The sequence below is a fragment of the Taudactylus pleione genome, unplaced genomic scaffold (genome assembly GCF_031769625.1).
Source record: "Taudactylus pleione unplaced genomic scaffold, aTauple2 ptg001041l, whole genome shotgun sequence".
Classification (NCBI taxonomy): domain Eukaryota; kingdom Metazoa; phylum Chordata; class Amphibia; order Anura; family Myobatrachidae; genus Taudactylus; species Taudactylus pleione.
Genome location: NW_028285442.1, coordinates 921,479 through 942,510, shown reverse-complemented (window position 1 = coordinate 942,510; position 21,032 = coordinate 921,479). Strand labels below are relative to the sequence as shown.

At 46.9% G+C, this 21,032-nt stretch overlaps 1 protein-coding gene across 4 annotated transcripts in view; it reads right to left on the bottom strand.

Annotated features, from left to right (window-relative positions):
- Nucleotides 1-20,726, bottom strand: part of IVD (isovaleryl-CoA dehydrogenase) — a 61,870-nt gene extending 41,144 nt beyond the window's left edge. Inside the window, exons 1-6 of one of the 4 annotated variants that reach the window (XM_088461386.1) lie at nucleotides 20,620-20,714; nucleotides 19,092-19,232; nucleotides 18,331-18,501; nucleotides 11,345-11,434; nucleotides 10,107-10,158; nucleotides 9,235-9,404 (exon numbers count right to left, since the gene is read on the bottom strand). In XM_088461386.1, the coding sequence (XP_088317512.1) occupies nucleotides 9,235-9,404; nucleotides 10,107-10,158; nucleotides 11,345-11,434; nucleotides 18,331-18,468 (450 nt within the window). In that variant the 5' untranslated portion in view covers nucleotides 18,469-18,501; nucleotides 19,092-19,232; nucleotides 20,620-20,714. The other 3 variants (XM_088461384.1, XM_088461385.1, XM_088461387.1) reach the window with 3 other exon arrangements.
- Between the last annotated feature and the right edge of the window lie 306 nt (nucleotides 20,727-21,032).

The following is a 21,032-nucleotide window of genomic DNA, read 5'->3' as shown; positions in this document are numbered from 1 at the left end:
ATGATTTGGTGGAGAACGCTACGAGACCAGTCCTAGAGATAAATAGAGAGATGTTGCACTAAGTGGCAGTAACTACGATAGTGTTGGAATACCTTTTATTTCAAATCATCACAGCCAGTATAAACAAGTGGAAGGGATTGGTAGAAAACATTGGGAAATTCTAACTAAGGATCCGTTACTAAAACAATGTGTGTGGGAACTTTTGGTCTTTATATACTAGAGAGCTAAAAATATTAAAAACAAAAAAATGGTCAGAAGTGTTACATCTGGACCCAGGATGACTACAGTCAATAGATCAAAAGGGTTCTTTCGGTGCGGATCGTGCATGATGTGTAGATTATGCAAAAATATGAGATATGGTAAGAACTTACCCTTGTTATCTCTATTTCTACGAAGTCCATAGGGTTCCACAGGATACCTTGGGGTATAGGTGTGACGTCAGTCGCAGGGCACCAAAGAGTTAAGCTTTCAGCCTCCCAGGATGCACTAGGTCCCCCTCCTATACCCCGCCCCCGAGCCAAGGCACCTCAGTTAGTTACCAAGCCATAGGCCGGAGGAGGAGAAGGAAGAGAGAGAACAAAGATCTGGACACATACAAGAATCACATTCTCACCAGAGGGAGACGGAAAACCGGTGACCAGAGCAAAGCCCATCTGCAGCACAGGTGCGACAGGGCGGGAGTCCTGTGGAACCCTATGGACTTCGTAGAAATAGAGATAACAAGGGTAAGTTCTTACCATATCTCATATTTTCTACTTCAGGGTCCATAGGGTATCCACAGGATACCTTGGGGATGTCCCAAAGCAGTATCCTTTAAGGGTGGGGACGCTCCTGTGCAGAAAGGAGAATCCGCCGCCCGAAGGAAGCATCCTGAGAGGCGAAGGTGTCAAACCTGTAATACCTCACGAAGGTATGGACAGAAGACCACGTAGCAGCCTTGCAGATCTGAACTGCCGAGGCACCACGTCGAGCTGCCCACGAAGGACCCACAGACCTAGTGGAATGAGCCTTCAGAGAAGGAGGGACCGGTAGGCCTTCATGAAGATAAGCTTCAGAAATAGCCATACGGATCCAGGCTGCCAAAGTTTGCTTTGAAGCAGGCCAACCCTTTTTACGGAAGCCAAAGAGGACAAACAAAGCGTCCGACTTCCTAAACGAAGAAGTGCGGTCAACATAAGTCCTTAAGGCCCGCACAACATCCAAAGAGGCCTCACCCACGGAAAGACCCGGTGAGTTAAAGGCCGGAACAACTATTTCCTCGTTAATATGAAACTGGGAAACAACTTTGGAAAGAAACTCGGGCCGAGTGCGGAGCACTGCCCTGTTCCCATAAAAAACCAAGAAAGGGGGTCTACAAGAAAGAGCCCCTAACTCAGAAACACGTCTGGCCGAAGCAATGGCCAGAAGGAAAACAGTCTTAGCTGTTAGCCATTTAAGATCCACTGAGCCCAGTGGTTCAAACGGCGGTCCTTGGAGAGCCCTCAGGACCACAGCCAAATCCCAAGGCGCCACAGGTGGAACAAAGGGCGGCTGAATGCGGAGAACACCCTGCATAAAGGTGCGCACATCCGGGATTGTAGCAATCCTACGGTGAAACCAGACAGATAGGGCCGAAACCTGTACCTTCAAAGAAGCAAGGCGAAGCCCATGATCTAGTCCCGCTTGCAGGAAGGCGAGAATCCGAGACAGACGAAACTCCCGCGGTGCATAACCTCTCGGTCGACACCACTGGAAGAACGTATGCCACACGCGATGGTATATCCTCGCGGAAGACGGTTTCCGAGCTCGTAACATGGTCCGCACCACCGAGCTGGAAAACCCCCGGGACCTCAGCATGGCCGTCTCAACAGCCACGCCGTCAAAGACAGCCGAGTCAGGTCCGGGTGAAGGCAAGGACCCTGAGACAGAAGGTCCGGTCGTAGCGGCAACCGCAGAGGAATGTCCACGGACAGACCCTGAAGGTCTGGAAACCAGTGCCGTCTGGGCCACGCGGGAGCTATCAACAGGAGCGTCCCTCCTTCCTGTTTGAATTTCCGGATTACCCGTGGAAGAAGGGAGACCGGAGGGAACAGGTATGCGAACCGGAACGTCCACCGGACGGACAGAGCATCCACCAGAGACGCCCCTTCGTCTCTTGTGCGAGACCCGTACACCGGCAACTTGTTGTTGTGCCGGGACGCCATGAGGTCGATTTCTGGAAGACCCCACCTGTCCACCAGTAGTTGAAAAACGTCCGAGTGCAGGGACCATTCCCCCGGATGAACGTCCTGGCGACTTAGAAAGTCCGCCTCCCAATTGAGCACTCCCGGGATGAAGACCGCTGATATGGCCGGAAGATTGCGCTCCGCCCAAACCAGGATCCGAGAGACCTCTACGAGAGCCGCCCGACTGCGAGTTCCTCCTTGCCTGTTTATGTAGGCCACGGTGGTAGCGTTGTCCGACTGGACCTGCACCGGGCGACCCTGGAGAAACCGCTGTGCCTGCTGGAGAGCATTGAAGACCGCACGGAGTTCCAAGATATTTATTGGAAGCTCCGCTTCTGTCGGCGTCCACCTGCCCTGGAACAAGTGTGGACCCGAAACTGCTCCCCAGCCCCGAAGACTGGCGTCCGTTGTCAACAGGACCCAATTTGGAACCCAGAACGGACGTCCCTTGTTGAGGTGGGTCGTCTGTAACCACCACGTAAGGGACAGGCGAACCTCCTGGGTGAGCACAATCGTCTGGGACTTCAGAGACTGAGTCAGCCCGTTCCACTTGGACAGGATCAGGTGCTGCAGAGGTCTGGAGTGAAACTGGGCGTATTCCACCATGTCGAACACCGACACCATGGAGCCCAGTAACCTCATCGCCAAGTGTAAGGACACCCGGCGGCTGTGCAGACAACTGCGCACCCTTGACTGTAAAGCAGAGATCTTGTCCTCCGTCACGAAGATCCTTTGCTGTCCCGAGTCCAATAAGGCTCCAAGATGCAGAATCCTCCGAGACGGGATTAGTGGACTTCTGCCAGTTGATTAGCCAGCCGTGCCGTTGCAGCAGTGCAATGGTCAGGTCCAAGTGGCGTAACAGGAGCTCTGGAGATCCTGCCACCAATAACAGGTCGTCCAAATACGGCAACATGCGGACTCCCTGCAGCCGCAGAGAAGCCGCCATGACCGCCATCACCTTGGTGAAAACACGTGGTGCTGTTGCCAGGCCAAAAGGTAACGCCCGAAACTGGAAGTGGTCGCTGCTGATTGCAAACCTGAGGAACTGTTGATGGCGCCAAAGAATAGGGACATGCAGGTAAGCGTCCTGTATGTCCAATGACACCAAGTAGTCCCCAGGTTCCAGCGCCAGAATGATGGACCGTAGGGTCTCCATCCGAAACTTCGGGACCCGCAAAGACTTGTTGAGTGCTTTGAGGTTGAGAATCGGACGATATGACCCATTGGGTTTCTGTACCAAAAATAGATTTGAATAGAAACCCTGGCCCCTCTGGGAGAATGGAACCGCCACTATAACTCCAGCCTGGAGCATAGTGTGCAATACCTTCCGCAGCTCCGTAGCCTTGTTCCGGTCTGATGGGAGACCCGTGGTGAAGAAGCGAGCCGGGGGTCTGTGCCGGAAGGAGAGGGCGTATCCGTGGGAAACCACCTCCAGAACCCAAGTGTCTGTCGTAGTGGTCGACCAACACTGGGCGAACTGTAGCAGGCGGCCTCCCACCATGGGATCCCCCAAAGGGAGGCCCGGACCGTCAGGCCGCAGGCTTGTCATCTGGCTTGGGGGCCGGACGTCTGGTACTCCATGCCTGCTTCCGGGGCTTGACCGATTCCTTAGGGCCAGCCTGTCGAGGAAACGACTGTGGTTTGGGCCTGCCCTGGGCCCTAGATGACCGAAAGGACGATGGTCCCGAACCAGAAGGAGCAGCGGCCGACGGGAGACAGGCAGATTTGGCTGCCGCCAGCGTGGCCACAATCTTATCCAGATCCGGACCGAAGAGAACTTCTCCGGTAAACGGCAACGCTTCCAGACCTTTCTTGGAATCTGCGTCCGCCTTCCAGGATCGCAGCCACAAGGTGCGACGAGCAGCTACCGCTGCTGAAGAAATTCTAGACACCAGAGTACTAATGTCTAAAGCCGCCTCGTTGATGTAGGTGGCCGAATCACGGAGATTGCCAATCAACTCCGCCTGATCGGCCGGACAGTCGGATTCAAAAGAAGCCTCTAATGAATCCGCCCAGCGCTCCATCGCTCTGGCAACCCAGCAAATGGCCATAGCCGGCCGTGCTGCCCCCCCTGCAAGGGAATAAGCGGACTTCAGGCAGATTTCTACCTTGCGGTCCGTAGCATCCTTAAGGGAGGACATGGATGGCATCGGCAATGTGGCACTACGGACAAGACGGGTCACGTGAGAATCCACCTGTGGAGGGGATTCCCACTTCGCAAAATAATTATCCGCGAACGGATAAGCCACCGCCAGGCGTCTCTGCGGCTGGTATCTTTTGCCAGGTTGTTTCCACGCCTCCTCTAAATGGTCCACCAACTGACCCGAAAGAGGAAAGACTGTGGCATCGCCCTTCACATCTTTGAAAAAGGCATACTTAGATTTAGCCGCTGGGGGAACTTCGTCCTCAATCACCAAGGCTGTGCGGACCGCCCGAATAAGTCCAGGAATATATACTTTGGACTTAGCATCAGCGTCCTTAGTATGGAGAGGTTCCTGATCGTAAGGATCTAGAATCTCCCCATCATCAGACGTCCCTTCGTCATCCTCATAAGGAGCGGACAGAGACGCCACCGGCCTTTTATGAGACCGCATCACAGACTCCCCTTGCAACACATCCGACAAGTGCTGTACAGAACTCGTCAGGGAGTTAACCCACGCTGGCTCCTGAGAACCCGGGAGCGGGGAAATAGGGAGACTGTGGGGTACCACCAATTGTCGTGGGAACCCCTGCATGGGTGACGACACCACAGACTGCTGGGACAAACCCATCGGAGTAAACGCGGGCTGCGGAGCTAACTGGCACACTAAAGCTGTTAACGCCTGAGCGAAACAAGCCCAGGGCGGCTCCTGTACCGGTGCTGTAACCGTAATAGGCCGCGCCATGGACAAACACTGCTGGCAAAGGCCCTCCGCGCTACCCTCCCCCTCCGCTAACGGTACTTTGCACGTGGTACACTGTAGCCGGAGGGGAAAATCACTTTCAGACATGATGGCACCACGTATGTGACCTCTCTCACCAATTAAGTATTAAATAGGCGAGAGACCACCCTGCAGCACCGCACCGCAAGGGCTTTAGCAGAAAGAACAGGGACAGTAATAAAGCTGACAGTTTAGAGAAGAAAAGATTACAGGCAGCAGCGCTAGCACAGTCACATACAATGCAGAAAAATAACAATTCCTGCACTAACAGCGCTGATCACTCAACTACACAGACACAGGGCCTGGTAGGACACAGCGCTGCATACACAGACCTGACCACAGCGGAGGAGAGGTATGCGGGGGGACCCAGACCACGATGCTTCCTTCCAGCGCTTCCAGCAGCGTCGTTCACCATGCGTTCTGGAGAAGATGGCCGCCGAGGAGCAGAGAGGAGGCTGGCCTGGGGGAGGAGCGCTGCCACAGGACCAGTCGGCAGCATGCAGAGAGGGCTGTGTGCAGCGGGGGAGGCGCCGGCTGTGAGACAGGGAAGGCGCGCTCCCCTGGCATGCATTTAACCCCTGGGACGCCGCAGCGCTACCGCTCTGCTGCGGTCCGCTGTCCCAGGGGGTAGTGGAAGCGCAGGTTGGTCGCCTGGCTCCACGCTGCAGCCAGTCCCCAGGGAGCCCCCTGCCTGGGGACTTAGGACCACGTGATCAGCGGGGACCCACCGCGGGACCCCGCTGCTTACCTCTGTCCCCCTTGAATCCGGCCATGGTCCGGAGCATCTGGGGTCACCGCTAGCTGTGACCCCAGACGCCCACCAGCATCCCCGGATCAGTACCGGCGTTCTGGTACCGGCGGGGTGTAGGGAAGACAGCATGGACGTCAGGACTGACTGTCCATGCTGTTCATCCAGTTGTGCAGCCACAGCTGCATGAAGAATAAGCTTCAGGGGCTCTTCTAGCCCCCACTCCAACAGGTGCACCCGACTCCGGCCGGGCACCAAACTAAACTGAGGTGCCTTGGCTCGGGGGCGGGGTATAGGAGGGGGACCTAGTGCATCCTGGGAGGCTGAAAGCTTAACTCTTTGGTGCCCTGCGACTGACGTCACACCTATACCCCAAGGTATCCTGTGGATACCCTATGGACCCTGAAGTAGAAAGTAAGGATACGCACATTACTCGGTATTGGTCCACAGTCCACACAATCCAATAGGACTTATAAAATAAGGGATTTTGTGTCCGGTCATAGAAACTATTGAGTATATTTGTAAGAGTGCTCATGTGGATCCCTGTACATCAGGAAGACCACACAAATTAGAAAATAAAGACTGGCAGAACATGCTTGAAATATTAAGGAGGGCCTCCTATCACATAATTTATCCCTACATTTCCAACAAAAACATGTGCGATATCTCTCATCTGTCCTGATTTTGTGGTATATAAGTGATACATCCAAATTGGAGGGTAGATGATAGATATTCCTAATTTCAGCTTTGGCTAGCCTATCTGATAAGGACCCTGTCCCCTAGAGGCCTTTGAATTTGAACCTAAATGGTTTTTTAAATAAATTTATTAGGAATGATGATGGGTGTAACATCCATGCAGCCCTGTTGGGAGTCTTTTTTTATTGTATTTATTTGTTCATTGGTTTAATTGATGTGCGGTAATAATATGCATGGAGCCTTACCCTAGCATTGTTGTTTTTTTATTGTTGAAAACAGGGACACATTGGGGAGGAGAACCGTTCCCTTAACCTGGGGGTGTGGAACCTTTTTTCTACCGAGGACCATTTTGATATATATAACATTATTCGCTGGCCCGGTGCAGGCCATACCCCTCCGTGTGACGTCACATGGGGCATGGCCTGCACAATTGCCGGTGATTACAGCAATGAATGCTTCGGTGAGCTGTAAGGACAGTGGTGTGACCGTCTAAAGCATCCTAAGGAGGTCGCTCACCCCTGCCTTAACCAAAAGCATCCTCTGGCGTTTACAAATGATCAGTGACAACTTCCGATTTGTGCGTTCCATCAGCCCACGCCTTCCAGTCTTCATGCGTTCCATCTACCGGAAGTGAGCAGCAAGGATGGAGATGGACAATCCGTGTCCGCAATTGAAAGAAACGGTTTTAAGGAGCTTCCATAAAAAAGGAGTTTCCGGTCATCCTTAAGGAGAAAATGGCTGCGGGGGACGATTATGAGGAAACGCAAAAGTGGATCGGGATTCTGGCAAGCCCTCCACACAAGGATACTATATGAATGAGAACATGGAGTATTTCGGAGTTTTCTTGGACAGTTTTAAAGCATATGAATTATGTGTATGCATTATAATGTGTATTTGGATATTTTATGTATTAATGCAATGTATTTATGTGTTACTGCATCACTTGGTCACCGATGTAAGTTTGTTTGGTTGTGAATTGGGATGAAATGTATACTAGTTTCTTAACTGAGGACTATGGGTAAGAGTATAAAGGGCATTTCCTGTCAGGTCCAAATCACATCCTCAGAAAGGACTTCGGTCTGAAATGCGTTAATGGTGGTGGACCTGGACTCTTTTTTTTTTTTTTTTATACAAATAAAGTTGTGTTTACCCATTTAGCCTCTGTCTTATGCAACTGACAGGAGTGGTAACTTCACTTCCCTGGTATGTGAGGGGCGATCCTTTGGCTATATAGTGGGTGACATGTGGTTTTAGGTTTTTATGAATTGTATATGGACTATTTTATGGCTCTGTTATTATAAAATTAAAGAATACTCTATATAAGAAGAACTTGGTGCCTGCCTGTGTGAACCTGATGATTCCAGGTTGGGAGGATCGAGGATTAAAAGAAATCTTTTGGGGAACGTAACAATTTGATTTTTGGCGAGTACCTTTTCATTAATCGGAAAGCGAAGGGAAGGAACTCAGTGGAATTTCGCGTATTGAGGGGGAGCACTAAAGAAACCTTTCAGTGAATGTCGTTCACCGATTTATGGTGAGTTCTATCCATATTGTGGTAGGAAGTGGAAAAGTTCAGAGGGAGGACAGATTGCTGGACAGGATTGGAAAAGACTGTATAGAAGACATAACTGGAGTCGTATTAATTGAAAACATTTTTGGGACAGCGCTTGTGGACTATTCCAATTGGTTTTGTAATGTTCTCAGTGGATAAGTTGGTAAGTTGCAGCAATTTTTTTCAAATTGTTACTAATGTACATAGCGTCCCAGTGCTCCTGCAGCAGAGCGGCACCGTATATAATAAGTTATTCCATATTCTACTCAGAACAGAGGTGGTAGAAAATTTAGGGAAGGGTGGTCACAATCCCGACGGTAAGTATTAAAGTTAGGTACTAGGGGGAGAGTTAGGGTTAGTCTGCGGGAGGGATGGGTTAGGGAAAGTGTTAAGAGTTGGGTTAAAAATACTTACCAAAATCCCTTGGGATGCCGCTGTCTGTATTCTGACTGTCGGAATCCCGTATCCAACCCTTATGAAGTTGCAAACTGAAATATGTGGCCATTGAAGTGCATCAGATTGCCCATCACTGACCTAAGATTCTATTCAACGTTCCACTACAGCAAGCTACTGTATTGAGGGAAGGTGGGAGATATGATATATATATATATATATATATATATATATATATATATATATATATTATACATATACACACAGAATGAGGAATTCCATAATCACTAGAGAGGGGGAAGCATTTACAGACGAAAAGCCGTTCCAGGGATACTGTATGTCTGCAACTGAAACTTGAGAACTGAACAAGGAAGATAGGGCTGCAATTGGAATTATCCGATAAAGGGGTCTATTTACTGAGCATTGGATGGAAATAAAGTGAACGTAGATAAAGTACCAGCCAGTCAGCTCCTAAATGCCAAAGGTGGTGTTTAAAAAAATTACAGTTAGGAGCTGATTGGCTGGTACTTTAACTCTGTGCACTTTATCTCCATCCAAGGATTAGTAAATAGACCCCTTATTCTGTACAGGGGCACCAGCCTTTCATCTTTCCTATTTTATTTAGTTTATTTCATAAAACTTCCAACACAATGGGTGCACAGAAGAGATCAGTTCTAAGCGTGCACTTACTAGACCACAATACTACAGACCATACTGTACCTTAGGTAGATACTTTTCTTTTTGGGCTTCGCTTCCGTTTCTCACCAGCTGGTTGATACAGAGATTGGAATGAGCTCCGTAGCTCAAGCCAACAGCTGCTGACACGCGTGAGATTTCCTCCATCACCAAAACGTGCTCCAGGTACCCCATGCTAGCGCCTCCATACTCCACTGGAAAAGAATTGAAACCAACAACTCAATTAAAAAAACAGAAGCAATGAAATAAAAAGGATTGGAAGAATTTACTGGCTGCATCAGGGAGTGTGGAAGGTCACGGGTCCACTGTAAATTAATATTAGTAGATTTTCAGCAGGGTGATCCAAATGAATGGAAAAATAAAATATAAAACCTTATCTGGAGAAATCCAAGTCGCTGGTATTCTGGATAAAGCGGCCCCATACCTAAGCATGCACATTTTCTTGACCTCCTAAGGTCAGAGGTTCTCAACCATTTTCCACCTGAATACCCCCGTTTGCATTATTTTGATGACCAACATTTGCAAAGCGAAACATTTTTAGTGACTATAATTGCCATTAGATAACATGTCTGGGTGTTGCTATATATAAAGGCAATAAATGTGCTACAAACAAGCATTTAAAAAAACATGATGCAATAGAATGAATTGTACATATAATAAGTAAGAATTATATACTGTATTTAAAGAAAGAAAAAAAGTGACAATAAAACTTTAGTCTACATAGACTTTCTTTTCGTACTCATTTTTTTAGCTATGCTATCTTCTATCATTTTTGTGCTGTACCCCAGGGTTGTGAACCCCAGTGCTAAATACTCATTACATCAGAATCTCTGTATTTCCATCATCTTACTAGAAGTCTCAGGGTATGCTTATGTCATTTTGCGCTGTGTACTAACCTGGGGCGGTAATACCAAGGAGGCCAAGATCTCCCAGCTTCTTCCAAAAGTTCTTTGAAAACATAAATAAAAAACATATAGTCATATAGTCCAAGCACAATTATCAGCACCACAATGACAACAACAGTGACATAGCTGATACAGACTACATTTCATTAATGCATAACGCAACCTTACCAACATAATGTTGTTTCTACAGTTCTGCAACATTTTATTCTGTGTATCTACTATTTTGTTAGGATAATATAAATGGAGAGCAGTACCATTTTCTCTACAGAGATCTTTATGAGCAATAACTGCAATGATCTACAAACAAGGAGAAACAGAACTATAATCCGTTTCATTGGAGCCAAATGAGGGACAAAGCAGCACCACAGGATTCACTGCACTTTGACAATGAAAAAAGGTGCATGTGATATCCCTATTTATCACCCTCTCCTGGCCAGGTAGCTCAGTATGTGTATAGCAACAAGCAGGGGGGAGAGAGAGAAAGAGAGATTTAGTTACAGGGAGCAATCACTCTGATCAGCCCCTCTCCTGATTTTTAGAAGTGGAGTTTTTGCCCATAGCAATGAATCAGATTATAGCTATTCTAGAAGGTGCTAGATAAATTATAAATATAATCTGATTGGTTGCTAAAGGCAACATCTCCACTTCTAAAAACCGGCACTTTAGTAAATATACCCCCTGGATCACCCACCGCAACCAAGACTTTAGAAAACAATCATACTCTTAGTTCCAACAAAGTACAGAACTCGAGGTCTCCTAACCATGCGATTATTCCACAGATGCCATTTCCTTTGCACATTTTCATCTGCATCCTCTATAGCAGGGGTATTCAACATGGGCAGACGATTTACATTAGAACAATCCTGCACCAGCATTTAGAGGACCTGTAATATTAATTATCCAATAACTATTGGTTCTGTATCCTTATATCATATATCACATATTTTTAGACTTATCGTCATTATAGTGCAGATATGGTGCTACCCTGATGCTATGAGTCTTAGACCAAATGATTTCAAAGGAGAAGAAAAAAGAAAGCATCTAATAGAGTGTACTCTGAACTGCTCAGTTTTATTAAACACTACAAGCAGTAAGTTCCGAGATACTACAGATGTAACCACCAGGATCATGCAGAAAGGTTTTGAAGTTGTAATGGATAGAATTCAGATTAAATGGTTCCTGGAAGAGGTATATTAAACTGCAGCCACATAATCATTATGGTTACTCACCCGAATGTCCTTGAACTCATTCTGTTGATCTATTTCTTGTGCTTTAGGGGCCAGATGGTCCTGAAGAAACTTGCGCAGTGTGTGCCTGAGCTAAATTGGAGGAAGATTGCAGTTACAGCACACATACCAGGATCCAACAGGCTACAATAGAACAGAGCCATGGCTAACAGCAAATGCATTTTACCTTGCAAGCTAACGTGCTATATTCTTTCCTTCTGAATGCTAAAGTCTACAGATGAGTCCTTACACATCTTTGCTGCAGTCGTGCCAAAAAGCTCCTCTCGGAGTGCCAGGTCCCGTAAGACTGCCATCACCTGATGAGACTAGGACACTCCAGCACACTGTGCTGATTCATATGATATGTGACACTTGTATACCTGTGTGTGACTGAGTCTCTTAATCTGTATATGAAGAGCTACAATGTACCGGCCGCTTTTTTCATCCCAAATTCCGCTGCGTTTCATATATAAACTCAGGTACACAGATATACAGGTGTCGCACCAGTTTCGGCATAAAAAAGTTGCCTAACGCTAGCAGAGTTGTACGGGACCTGGCGGCTCACTCACACCAGGCAAGTCATGCTGTATGGCTTATTGAGGCTAGATTATGGGTGGGCAATTAGTGGCCCCCAAACTGTTGTAGAACTACACATCCTAGCATGCCCTGCCACAGTTTTCCTCTTTGGCTATGCTGGGATTTGTAGTTCAGCAGCTGGAGGGCCACTTATTGCCCACCCCTGGTAGATGTATGAGGACACATCTGTAACTTCATGCCCAGTTTATAATCTAAATTGAAGGCCACACACAAAAAAAACAAACACTAAATCTGGATAGTTACATTTGAAATTCTAGCACTCCCTCCATTGGCATTGCTTGATTTATACAGCAGCACTTTTTTCTAGTTAGTTCAGAGCACTTATGGTTTACTTATTGCAAGTCAGGGGAGCTTGTAACGTCACTTACTGTATATGGAATGTAATTCTAATAGTCATATATTGGCAGATTGCCCAGCTAATAATGTTACCCAGAGCTCTGCTACAGAATAACTCCAGCAAAATGGTGGTAAAGAATTACTGGCATCCATCCCAGGAGTGTATGCATTGTGTATGTGTGTGTATAACCTGGACAGCACAAAACTAGAATATAGCCCTTATACAGATGTAAAATGGGATCTTTGCCACTAAACCACAAATTGCACAATTAATACAATGAGTTTTTAGTGAATATTTACATAGCTCAGCGCTGTGTTTCCAAAAATGACGATCATTGTAAAAACATATATAAATGCATACAATAGTGCATTATTCAAATATAATAAAAATACAAAAACCCAGTGTACACAGAAATGTGAAAAGTGATTTCCTTATTCTAGATGTGTGTAGATAAGATCCATAGGTTAGAGAATTCCAGCCACCAAATCGTATAAAGATGAAATACCCTTAATTGAGGCTATAATATATGGGCATGTCAGCGTGTCTTTATGGTCCTCATTTCCATTTTATGAAGGGAATCTCCCCACAATTGCCATGAAAAGAAGAAGTAAAAAGATCTAGTGTAACACTGTATGTAACTCACAGGTTCAACTTTAATATGCAGGTACCACACTTACTAAATAATAAAAGCAATACAACATGTAGGTAGATTATGCTCATACCGGATTTATAGCAATTCAGAGCACGTCAATATACAAGGAGCTAGATAGTAAGAAAATCCTGTACTGGAGTCCCATCGAATAAACACAAGTCTTGAATGATGCAACAAACGGGATCCCCGCTGCGCACATATTTCCATTGTAAAATATTTCTCAAAAGGCCAATCATATAATCTTATATATACGCTATCTTTTTACCACGGATAGACTTAACGTGCTATTCATTGGAAAAAGCACTCATGTTGTAATTTTGGCTGTTAGCTACTTTACTGGCGTGGTCACACCTGATGGGACCAGTCAGAAACACCCACTGAGCGGCTGCCGGAAAATTATCTTCTCAGAGGAACCTCCCAGCCCCTCTGCATCCTCCCCCAGTGTCTGCCGTGCAACCAATTACTGCTGCAGAGATGAGCGCCGGCAGGAAAATGTAAAGTCGCAATGTCTTGCTGCCCTGATTATCGATGTTTCAATATATTGTCATTCGATGTTTTGAGAATCAATATTTATGTTGTGTGTTTAAAAATAAAACTGTTTAAAAAAATTGTGGGGCCTGATTCAGACCCGCTCGTAAGCGGGTCGATGGTGGCCCAGTGCGCACGCGAGGCATACGCACTGCGTGAGCGCAAAAAGCACTCGCTCCGGCGCTCACATCCAAAAGGGACAGCTGTCGATTGACAGCTGCCCCGTTAGGAAGGCGGGGAAGGGGGGTGGCTGAGCAAACAGAGGAGTTCCTGCAGGAACGCCTGCAGTTTGTGGGCGGCCATACTGACATCACTAGTGATGTCAGTAGGTGGACTTCCTGCTCTAATAGTGCAGGAAGTCCACTGGGGCTTGCGGCAATGAGACCCTACTGCAAGGGTCTCGTCGCAAGCCCGATGGTGGCGATGGTCTTGACCATCGCGACCATCATCATGGCCGCTTGCATAAGCTGTGGGTGGTAGCCCACAGCTATGCAAGCGGCCAAGAGGCTGCAACAACAACAAAAAAAAAGCACACGCCCTGATTCAGAGCGAGCACACGCTTTTTGCGAGCGACTCTGAATCAGGCCCTGTGTTCGATAAGTTTTAATAGATGTTCTTGACCTAATTCACTTGCAAGAAAAATGGCAATTTCTGAGTGGTTTTTGGAAAAAATATTAGCCAGTTAAGGGGTTAATAGTTAAGTGTAGGAACAAATGGAGAAATCACCCTGTACCACAAAAAGTCCAAAAACATATTGGATAATTCTGTAGTATAAATGTCTATTAGTGGGCAAAAGAAACATTGTTGGGGCTCTTAATGTTTCATATGGCTAGTACTGTACTTGTATTTTTAATAAAAGTTAAAAAATTATAGAAAATGAAATGTTCTACTGTAATTTTGGGTGCCTGTAAATAGATTTTTGTGTTATTTGTGAAAAAACACCTGTCCCATCCGTACAATACCCCCATATACCTGCACCTCATCTTTTACCCCATTATTCTATACTTTGCAGAATATCATCATCAAAATGTAGTTATTGGCCAAATTAAGCTACTTAAAAACTAATAAGTGCCTAATTAATCATCAGATGGGTGTCCCAGGGGTTCTGAACCAAGTCCCAACATTTTACCTTAAAATAGGGAATATTTTCAGAAATGCTTCATTTGCTCAGGGACTGCAAATATAAAAAGCAGTGTTATATCCTATTGAAAATGAATGGGGCTAATCCCTTTCACCTGCTGCTCTGCATCTATACACTAACTAGAGAGAAGGACTAGGGGCAGCCCCCAGCGTGACAAAAACACGGGCGTGACATGTGGCCACGCCCCATACTGCAAGGCCATACCCTCTTTTCAGACACGCACACAGTGTCCCGTTCCTATTAAAGCTAATGTTGGGAGGTATGTTTTAAATGTGTCGCATTTAAATACGCATTCAAAATGTAAACAAGACGGAGAATATATTATAATGATCACTGGATCCTTAAGACTGCGCTATTTCTCATGAGATTTAAATGAGTCTTCACAGTGGTGTAACTGGCTGCTCACATCACTGAGTATTACAGTGCTCCAACATAGCACATTATTCAGCAAACCTTTTATGGGGTGTGATGTAAAAGGTGTAATGATGGTGTGTGAGGCACCACTGTTCCAATTGATTCTCTGGGACATTGCAATTGCTGGTAATTGAATTGACCCCAAGAATCCCCCTATTTAATGCCTTTCCCATGAACTCCTATCATTACCTTGGAATAAGTAGAGAACTATAACTTTGTAATGCAGAAAGAAAAAGACTCTTCTGGATAACATTATATCATATAGAGAGCTCTGTAGCGCACGCAAGGGGGATGCAAGGGGGATTTCCGAGCACACAGAAACCCCCCCAGACTAATCAATTATTTTTTTTAAAGACGGAGACAACCTTGACCCTGCAGAGTCAGCGAGCCACCCGCAGCCACGATTGGAGCTGCCACGTGCAGCAGCTGCTCAGGCAGAGAGCTCTGATCAGTAGAGCTCTCTGCACTGGATACAGAAGATACGGATGGCCGAGGGAGCTGAGGCGCATGTGCAGCATAATATCTGCTAGGGTAGCTGCGGCGGTGAGCTCCTCCTCCTCAGCCTGGGTTTATGTAAGTACTATATGCTGTATGTGTGTGTGTATGTATGCATGCTATGTGTGAATGCATGCAAATCAGTGTGTACAGTATGTATGCATGCAAGCTTGTGTGTAATTTATATATATATATATATATATATATATATATACAGATACATACATACATACACACACACACATATACATATATATTTCTTATGGAAACTCCCCCCCCCCCTTAAAAATCCTGCATTTGCCACTGAGAGAACTTACATTTTTGTGTTTGGGAATACTACAGTGAATGTGTCACATGCTGTGTGACCCACCAATTAGGAGCCACTTAAGGGAAAAGTCTTTGAGCAAGTTGGAGACACTACTGATCGACCGAGAAAGGAGATACATGGCTGCTCTAAGCAACAATGGGGTAGATGTATTGTAGCGGCACTTAATGTGCTGCTATAACGCTTCCCGCTTCGCCTCTTTACCGAGGCGAAGCAGGAAGCACTACCGATGAGATGTATGAACATCTCATCAGCCGGAGAGGGGGAGCGTTAACTTCCCCCTCCGGCGCTACACACTAGAGACCGCAGCACATCAGCCTAGTGCTGATGCGCTGTGTTTCTGTCCCGGCCGGCTCCACTGAGCATGTACGGGATCTCGCAAGTATCGCGAGATCCCCGCGTGTAGCCTGGAGCCAGCAGCCGCCGCAGCAGGGACAGCGCTGTCCCTGCTCTCGGGATAGGGCAGCGCCAGGCTGTAGCCGTCGATAGCGACAGCTACAACGGGCCGAACGGTCAGGCGATCTGACCGTTCATACATGGCACAGGCTATCGGCACTGCTATCTTGTAGATAGCAGCGTCGATAATGACAGGGGCGATTAGCGCCCCTGTCATTTACCGCTCAACCCCCGACCATACATCGGGGAGAAGCGGTATCAGCGCACATAACGTACGCTGATACTGCTTCAGAGCTTCATACATCTCCCCCATACGTCTCTACAACTAGCCAGGGACAGATTAACAATGGGGACGATAGAACCACAGTCCCTGAGGCCTCCACATACATATAGCCCCAACATTATGACAGAACTCAGCTGACCACATGGTCAGTCATTAATCATAAGCATTAAAATTATATTTCCATTTTCCTCACAAAATGGTGACATTTTTCTACTTTTACCTATTTAGGGAGGCATTGTGGCTGATAGTGTATGTTGTGCACTGGGCACAACTGCTCCACTTCTCACAATAAGGGGATCAGTTCAACTGGGGCAAGAGGGGTAAAACACTGAAAAAGGTGACTCCAACAAAAGACATTTGGAAAGGAAAATAATAAGGAATATAGGGCCCCATTTATTAACAATGCATAATCCCTTTAGCGCTCGCTAAGGGGGGTTAGATCATCCTTTCTGTATTCAACAAACAGTGGTAATCTAAGATTTGTCACAGCTTCGTTCTTACCTTCTTTAAATGGCGAGAGCAATGCGGTCCCCATTGATGTCAAAGGGGGACCCAGCGCTGCCCTTCCGATTCCAGCAAAGTCTTCCAGGCACTGCCGTGTCCCCGCTGGGTGAGTGTGCCATGCTCATGTGCAGACAGACCGTTGCACATACGCATTACAAAGGAACCTGTCGCTGGCAGCGTTAGGCTGCCATCAGATGAGTGGAGGACGTGACAAACGAGGACATCGCTGGACCTCGGCAGAGGGGTAAGTATTGATAAATACCAGTGGCATTTTTGTTTGTATCACAGCGATACTAAAAATGCAGCGAGTGTTTAGCTTTGTTAATGAATGCGGCCCATAGTGCTGAGAAATTAGCCCATATACTCTGACATGCACCCGGAAAACCCAAGTTGAAAGTCAATCTGAATTTGCAGAAAATTATATTAAAGTGAGCAGTGATGATTAATGATCGCACCTGGCATCTCAGGCTGTGAAATACTGTTATGCTGTGTGTTTTCTTCTCTAGCAGAGAGGGCACCATGGGGTAGATGTATTATAGCGGCACTTAACGTGCCGCTATAACGCTTCCTGCTTCGCCTCTTTACCGCAGGAAGCACTACCGATGAGATGTATGAACAGCTCATCGGCCGGAGAGGGTGAGCGACAACTCCCCCCTCCGCCGCTACCCGCTAGTGACCACAGAGCATCAGCCTAGTGCTGATGCACTGTGTGTCAGTCCCGGACGGCTACATTGAGCATGCGTGGGATCTCGCAAGTATCGCGAGATCCCCGTGCACAGCCTGGAGCCGGCAACCGCCACAGCAGGGACAGCACTCCCTGCTGTGGGGATAGGCTAGCGCCAGGCTGTAGCTGTCGATAACGATAACGACAGCTACAGCCGGCCGAACGGTCATGCGTTATGACCGTTCGTACATGGCCCTGCCGTCGGCGCTGCTATCTAGCGCCCCTGTCATTTACCACCCAGACCCCCTTTCATACATCGGGGAGAAGCGGTATCAGCGCACATAACGTGCGCTGATACCGCTTCAGGGCTTCATACATCTCCCCCCCATATCTCTAAAAGCACAACCACAGCCTTATACTAAGCTACTAACCATAGCAGCATATTGAATGCAGGAGAAAACTGAACTAATTACAAAGAGAATCATTTATTCTTATCCTCTACCTTTCATGGATTAGCAATGGCAGCGCTAATCTGCTACAGGCATAATGGTTCTGGCCGATCTGTAAAGATAGTGGATGTGTCCAGCAGGCACAGGGAATTACGTGCATTTTGACACCACAAACACGCAACACACGGGTGAGGGGGCCCCCACCTGTTTCTGCTCATCATTCAGCCCGTTCACAGTGTCATCCACCGGGACCCCAGCACTCCAGCATCCCCGGCTGCTCGGGGCCAGCACAGGCCAGCTTCGGCGGCTGCAGCGTGTCAGTGTACGGAGGAGCACTGCCATGATCTATGCAGGAAGCGGTCAGTGTTGCCAACTCTGAAATGGAAAACAAGCAATCTATAAGTAAAAAAAAAGCCCAAAACAAGCCCAACCCAATCCTAAAAATCCCAATAAAAAAAACCCAATTTATGGGGGGGTGTCTCTTTGTCTTCACTCTCAACCTGCTTAACTTCCTTTATTCCCCCTCTTCTCTAACCTAAATATTTTAGTAAACAGAGAGTAATAACAAAGCGCACCTGGAATCCTATAGCAGCTCCTATAATCTATATTTTGCAATGAGAATGAACAGTATAAAATATAAGAAGCGCTGGTTGAAAATAAAATAGATATATAACTGTGATTGCTTGTGAAACAATAAATTCTTAATATATTGTGTATTTTTTATCTGCAAGACCATTCAAACAAAAAGAAATAATAAATAAGGTAAAGTAATATAATGTATGAAATATAAAATCAAACTGAAAATAAAATAAAATTAAAATAATGTATAGTGGAAATGAACAAAATGATCGCAATGATGTTTATGCTCTTTAAGGGTCGGATGGGTGCCAGCTGCTATACTGCAGTGCTGCGGGTTTCTGTCCCTACCTTTCCCTGAGACACGGGGTTCAGCTCGCTGCACGCACCTCCAAAGTCGGTGGTGACTTCGGCGCTCAGTGTTGGAGGAACACTTGTGCTCTGTCCCGTACTGGATGCGGTGTTGGTTGCTTGCCGCTTGCTCCGGCTCGCTGCCGTCCGCTTTTTCCTTCAGTCCCCTTGCTGGTTAGCTGGCCAGAGTGGGGGAATGTCAAATGCTGTGTTGGTGTTTGATAAAAAAAGCTCCAACGCGTTTCGTCCACGTGACGGACTTTATCAAGGAAAACTTTTCCTTGATAAAGTCCGTCACGTGGACGAAACGCATACTTCACGGTGTGGTGACCAAACGTCCGATATGTCGGGCACCGGCTCCATCCACTATGCCAGTGTCTGCATCTGGGTCGTTCCATCGGCCATACATGCAGGCAGACGGAACAACCCAGATGGACAACCTGCAGGAGTGCGCAGGGTCATGCATAGTGGGTACACACTGGCCGATTTGGAAGATATGTCAGCCCAATCCACAGGATCAGGCGAAATATAACGTCTAGTGTGTACCCACCTTTCCTTTACCTGACTCCTCTCCGCATTTCTCTCACACCTCTTCTTTACCTCCTTCATTCCTGTCACCTGTCTAATTCCATTATCCCCTCTTTTTAACAGCCTCAGTAATTTTAACTCGCCCCCATGTACCTGCCTCATTTCTATCATCTAGTTTACCTCTCCTTCTTGCCTGCCCCCTCCAACTTCACCCTGTCCACTGGCTACTGCCCTCTATTCCCCAGACACAACCTTCCCCCCTCCCTCAGTCACTACCAGTGCAAAACACACAGACACACACTTACCTCTAAGGGTGTCTCTGCAATGCACACAAAAAAATAAGCCCAAAAACAAGCAACAAGCTCCTTGCAAAATAAAGAAGCAACTTGCAAAAATAAAAAAAGCCCAATTTTGCTTGTTATAAGAGGACTTTGCAACTATGGCAGGAAGCTTATTGTGGAACACAATAGAAGAAGGGGGTGTGGGAGCCTGAGCCAATGGGATCTGTATAACCTCTTCCTGCCAGGGTGATCCAACCAGAGCCCACCCTGCTCATTACACAGTCTCACCTTCAAAGTGCCTTGTCTGACTGGGTGTATTTTACGGTTACAAGGACACAATCTCTTATACAACAATAATGATGATGATAATGTAACACCCTTTAATAAGTATGAGAGGGATAATCCATATGGGGTGTAAAATATGTAAAAGAAAGTAGAAATATATGTGTGTATATTACATTTTTAAGATAGTTTTGTATCTGTATGTTTAATATGACTGTGTATAATTATAATATGTACAGTGTGAAGGGGTGAAACATGGCCCCAGCGACAGTGATTTACTGCACCTCATACACAGCATGGAGGAGGTCAGCAAGGTTATAAATACCACAGCAGAAGCAGTAAGGGACAGTCTCCTGATCCCCCTCCAGAGCTGACTGGCCTGATAACCTCCATGCTGCCTGGCTTTAGAGTTGAGGTGACAGCAGAGAAGGAGTAACAGGCTCAGTCAAACCAGTGTGGGCAGAGCGGCACATACCTGAACTGACAGCATCAGCGTCAGATCGAAGGAGTAGCCGCAGCAGCATCTGTCCACTGAGATAGTGGAGTTCAATCACAAGCTGTGTGACGCAGGAGCTCAGTGCAGCTGAAGGAAGGCTGTGGCCAGAGTAAGCCAATCAGCAGTGGAGTAGCCCAGCTGAGGAGGCAGCTGTTAGAGATTTGCCTGACTGACATAAGGAGTCAGCTGGGAGCTGCTATACACGGGAGGTGGTGAGCCCAGTTAATAACAAAGCATTAAAACACTAGGAGATAGTGAAGTGAAGCAGACACTGGTCTCAGCTAAAACAGGAGGAATTCAGTTAGCTAACTTGTGAGGGAGTGAAACTGTTAAGGCCCCCATACATCAGCAATTGATTGCACCAATCGTGCAATTTGCCATCGATTGTGTAT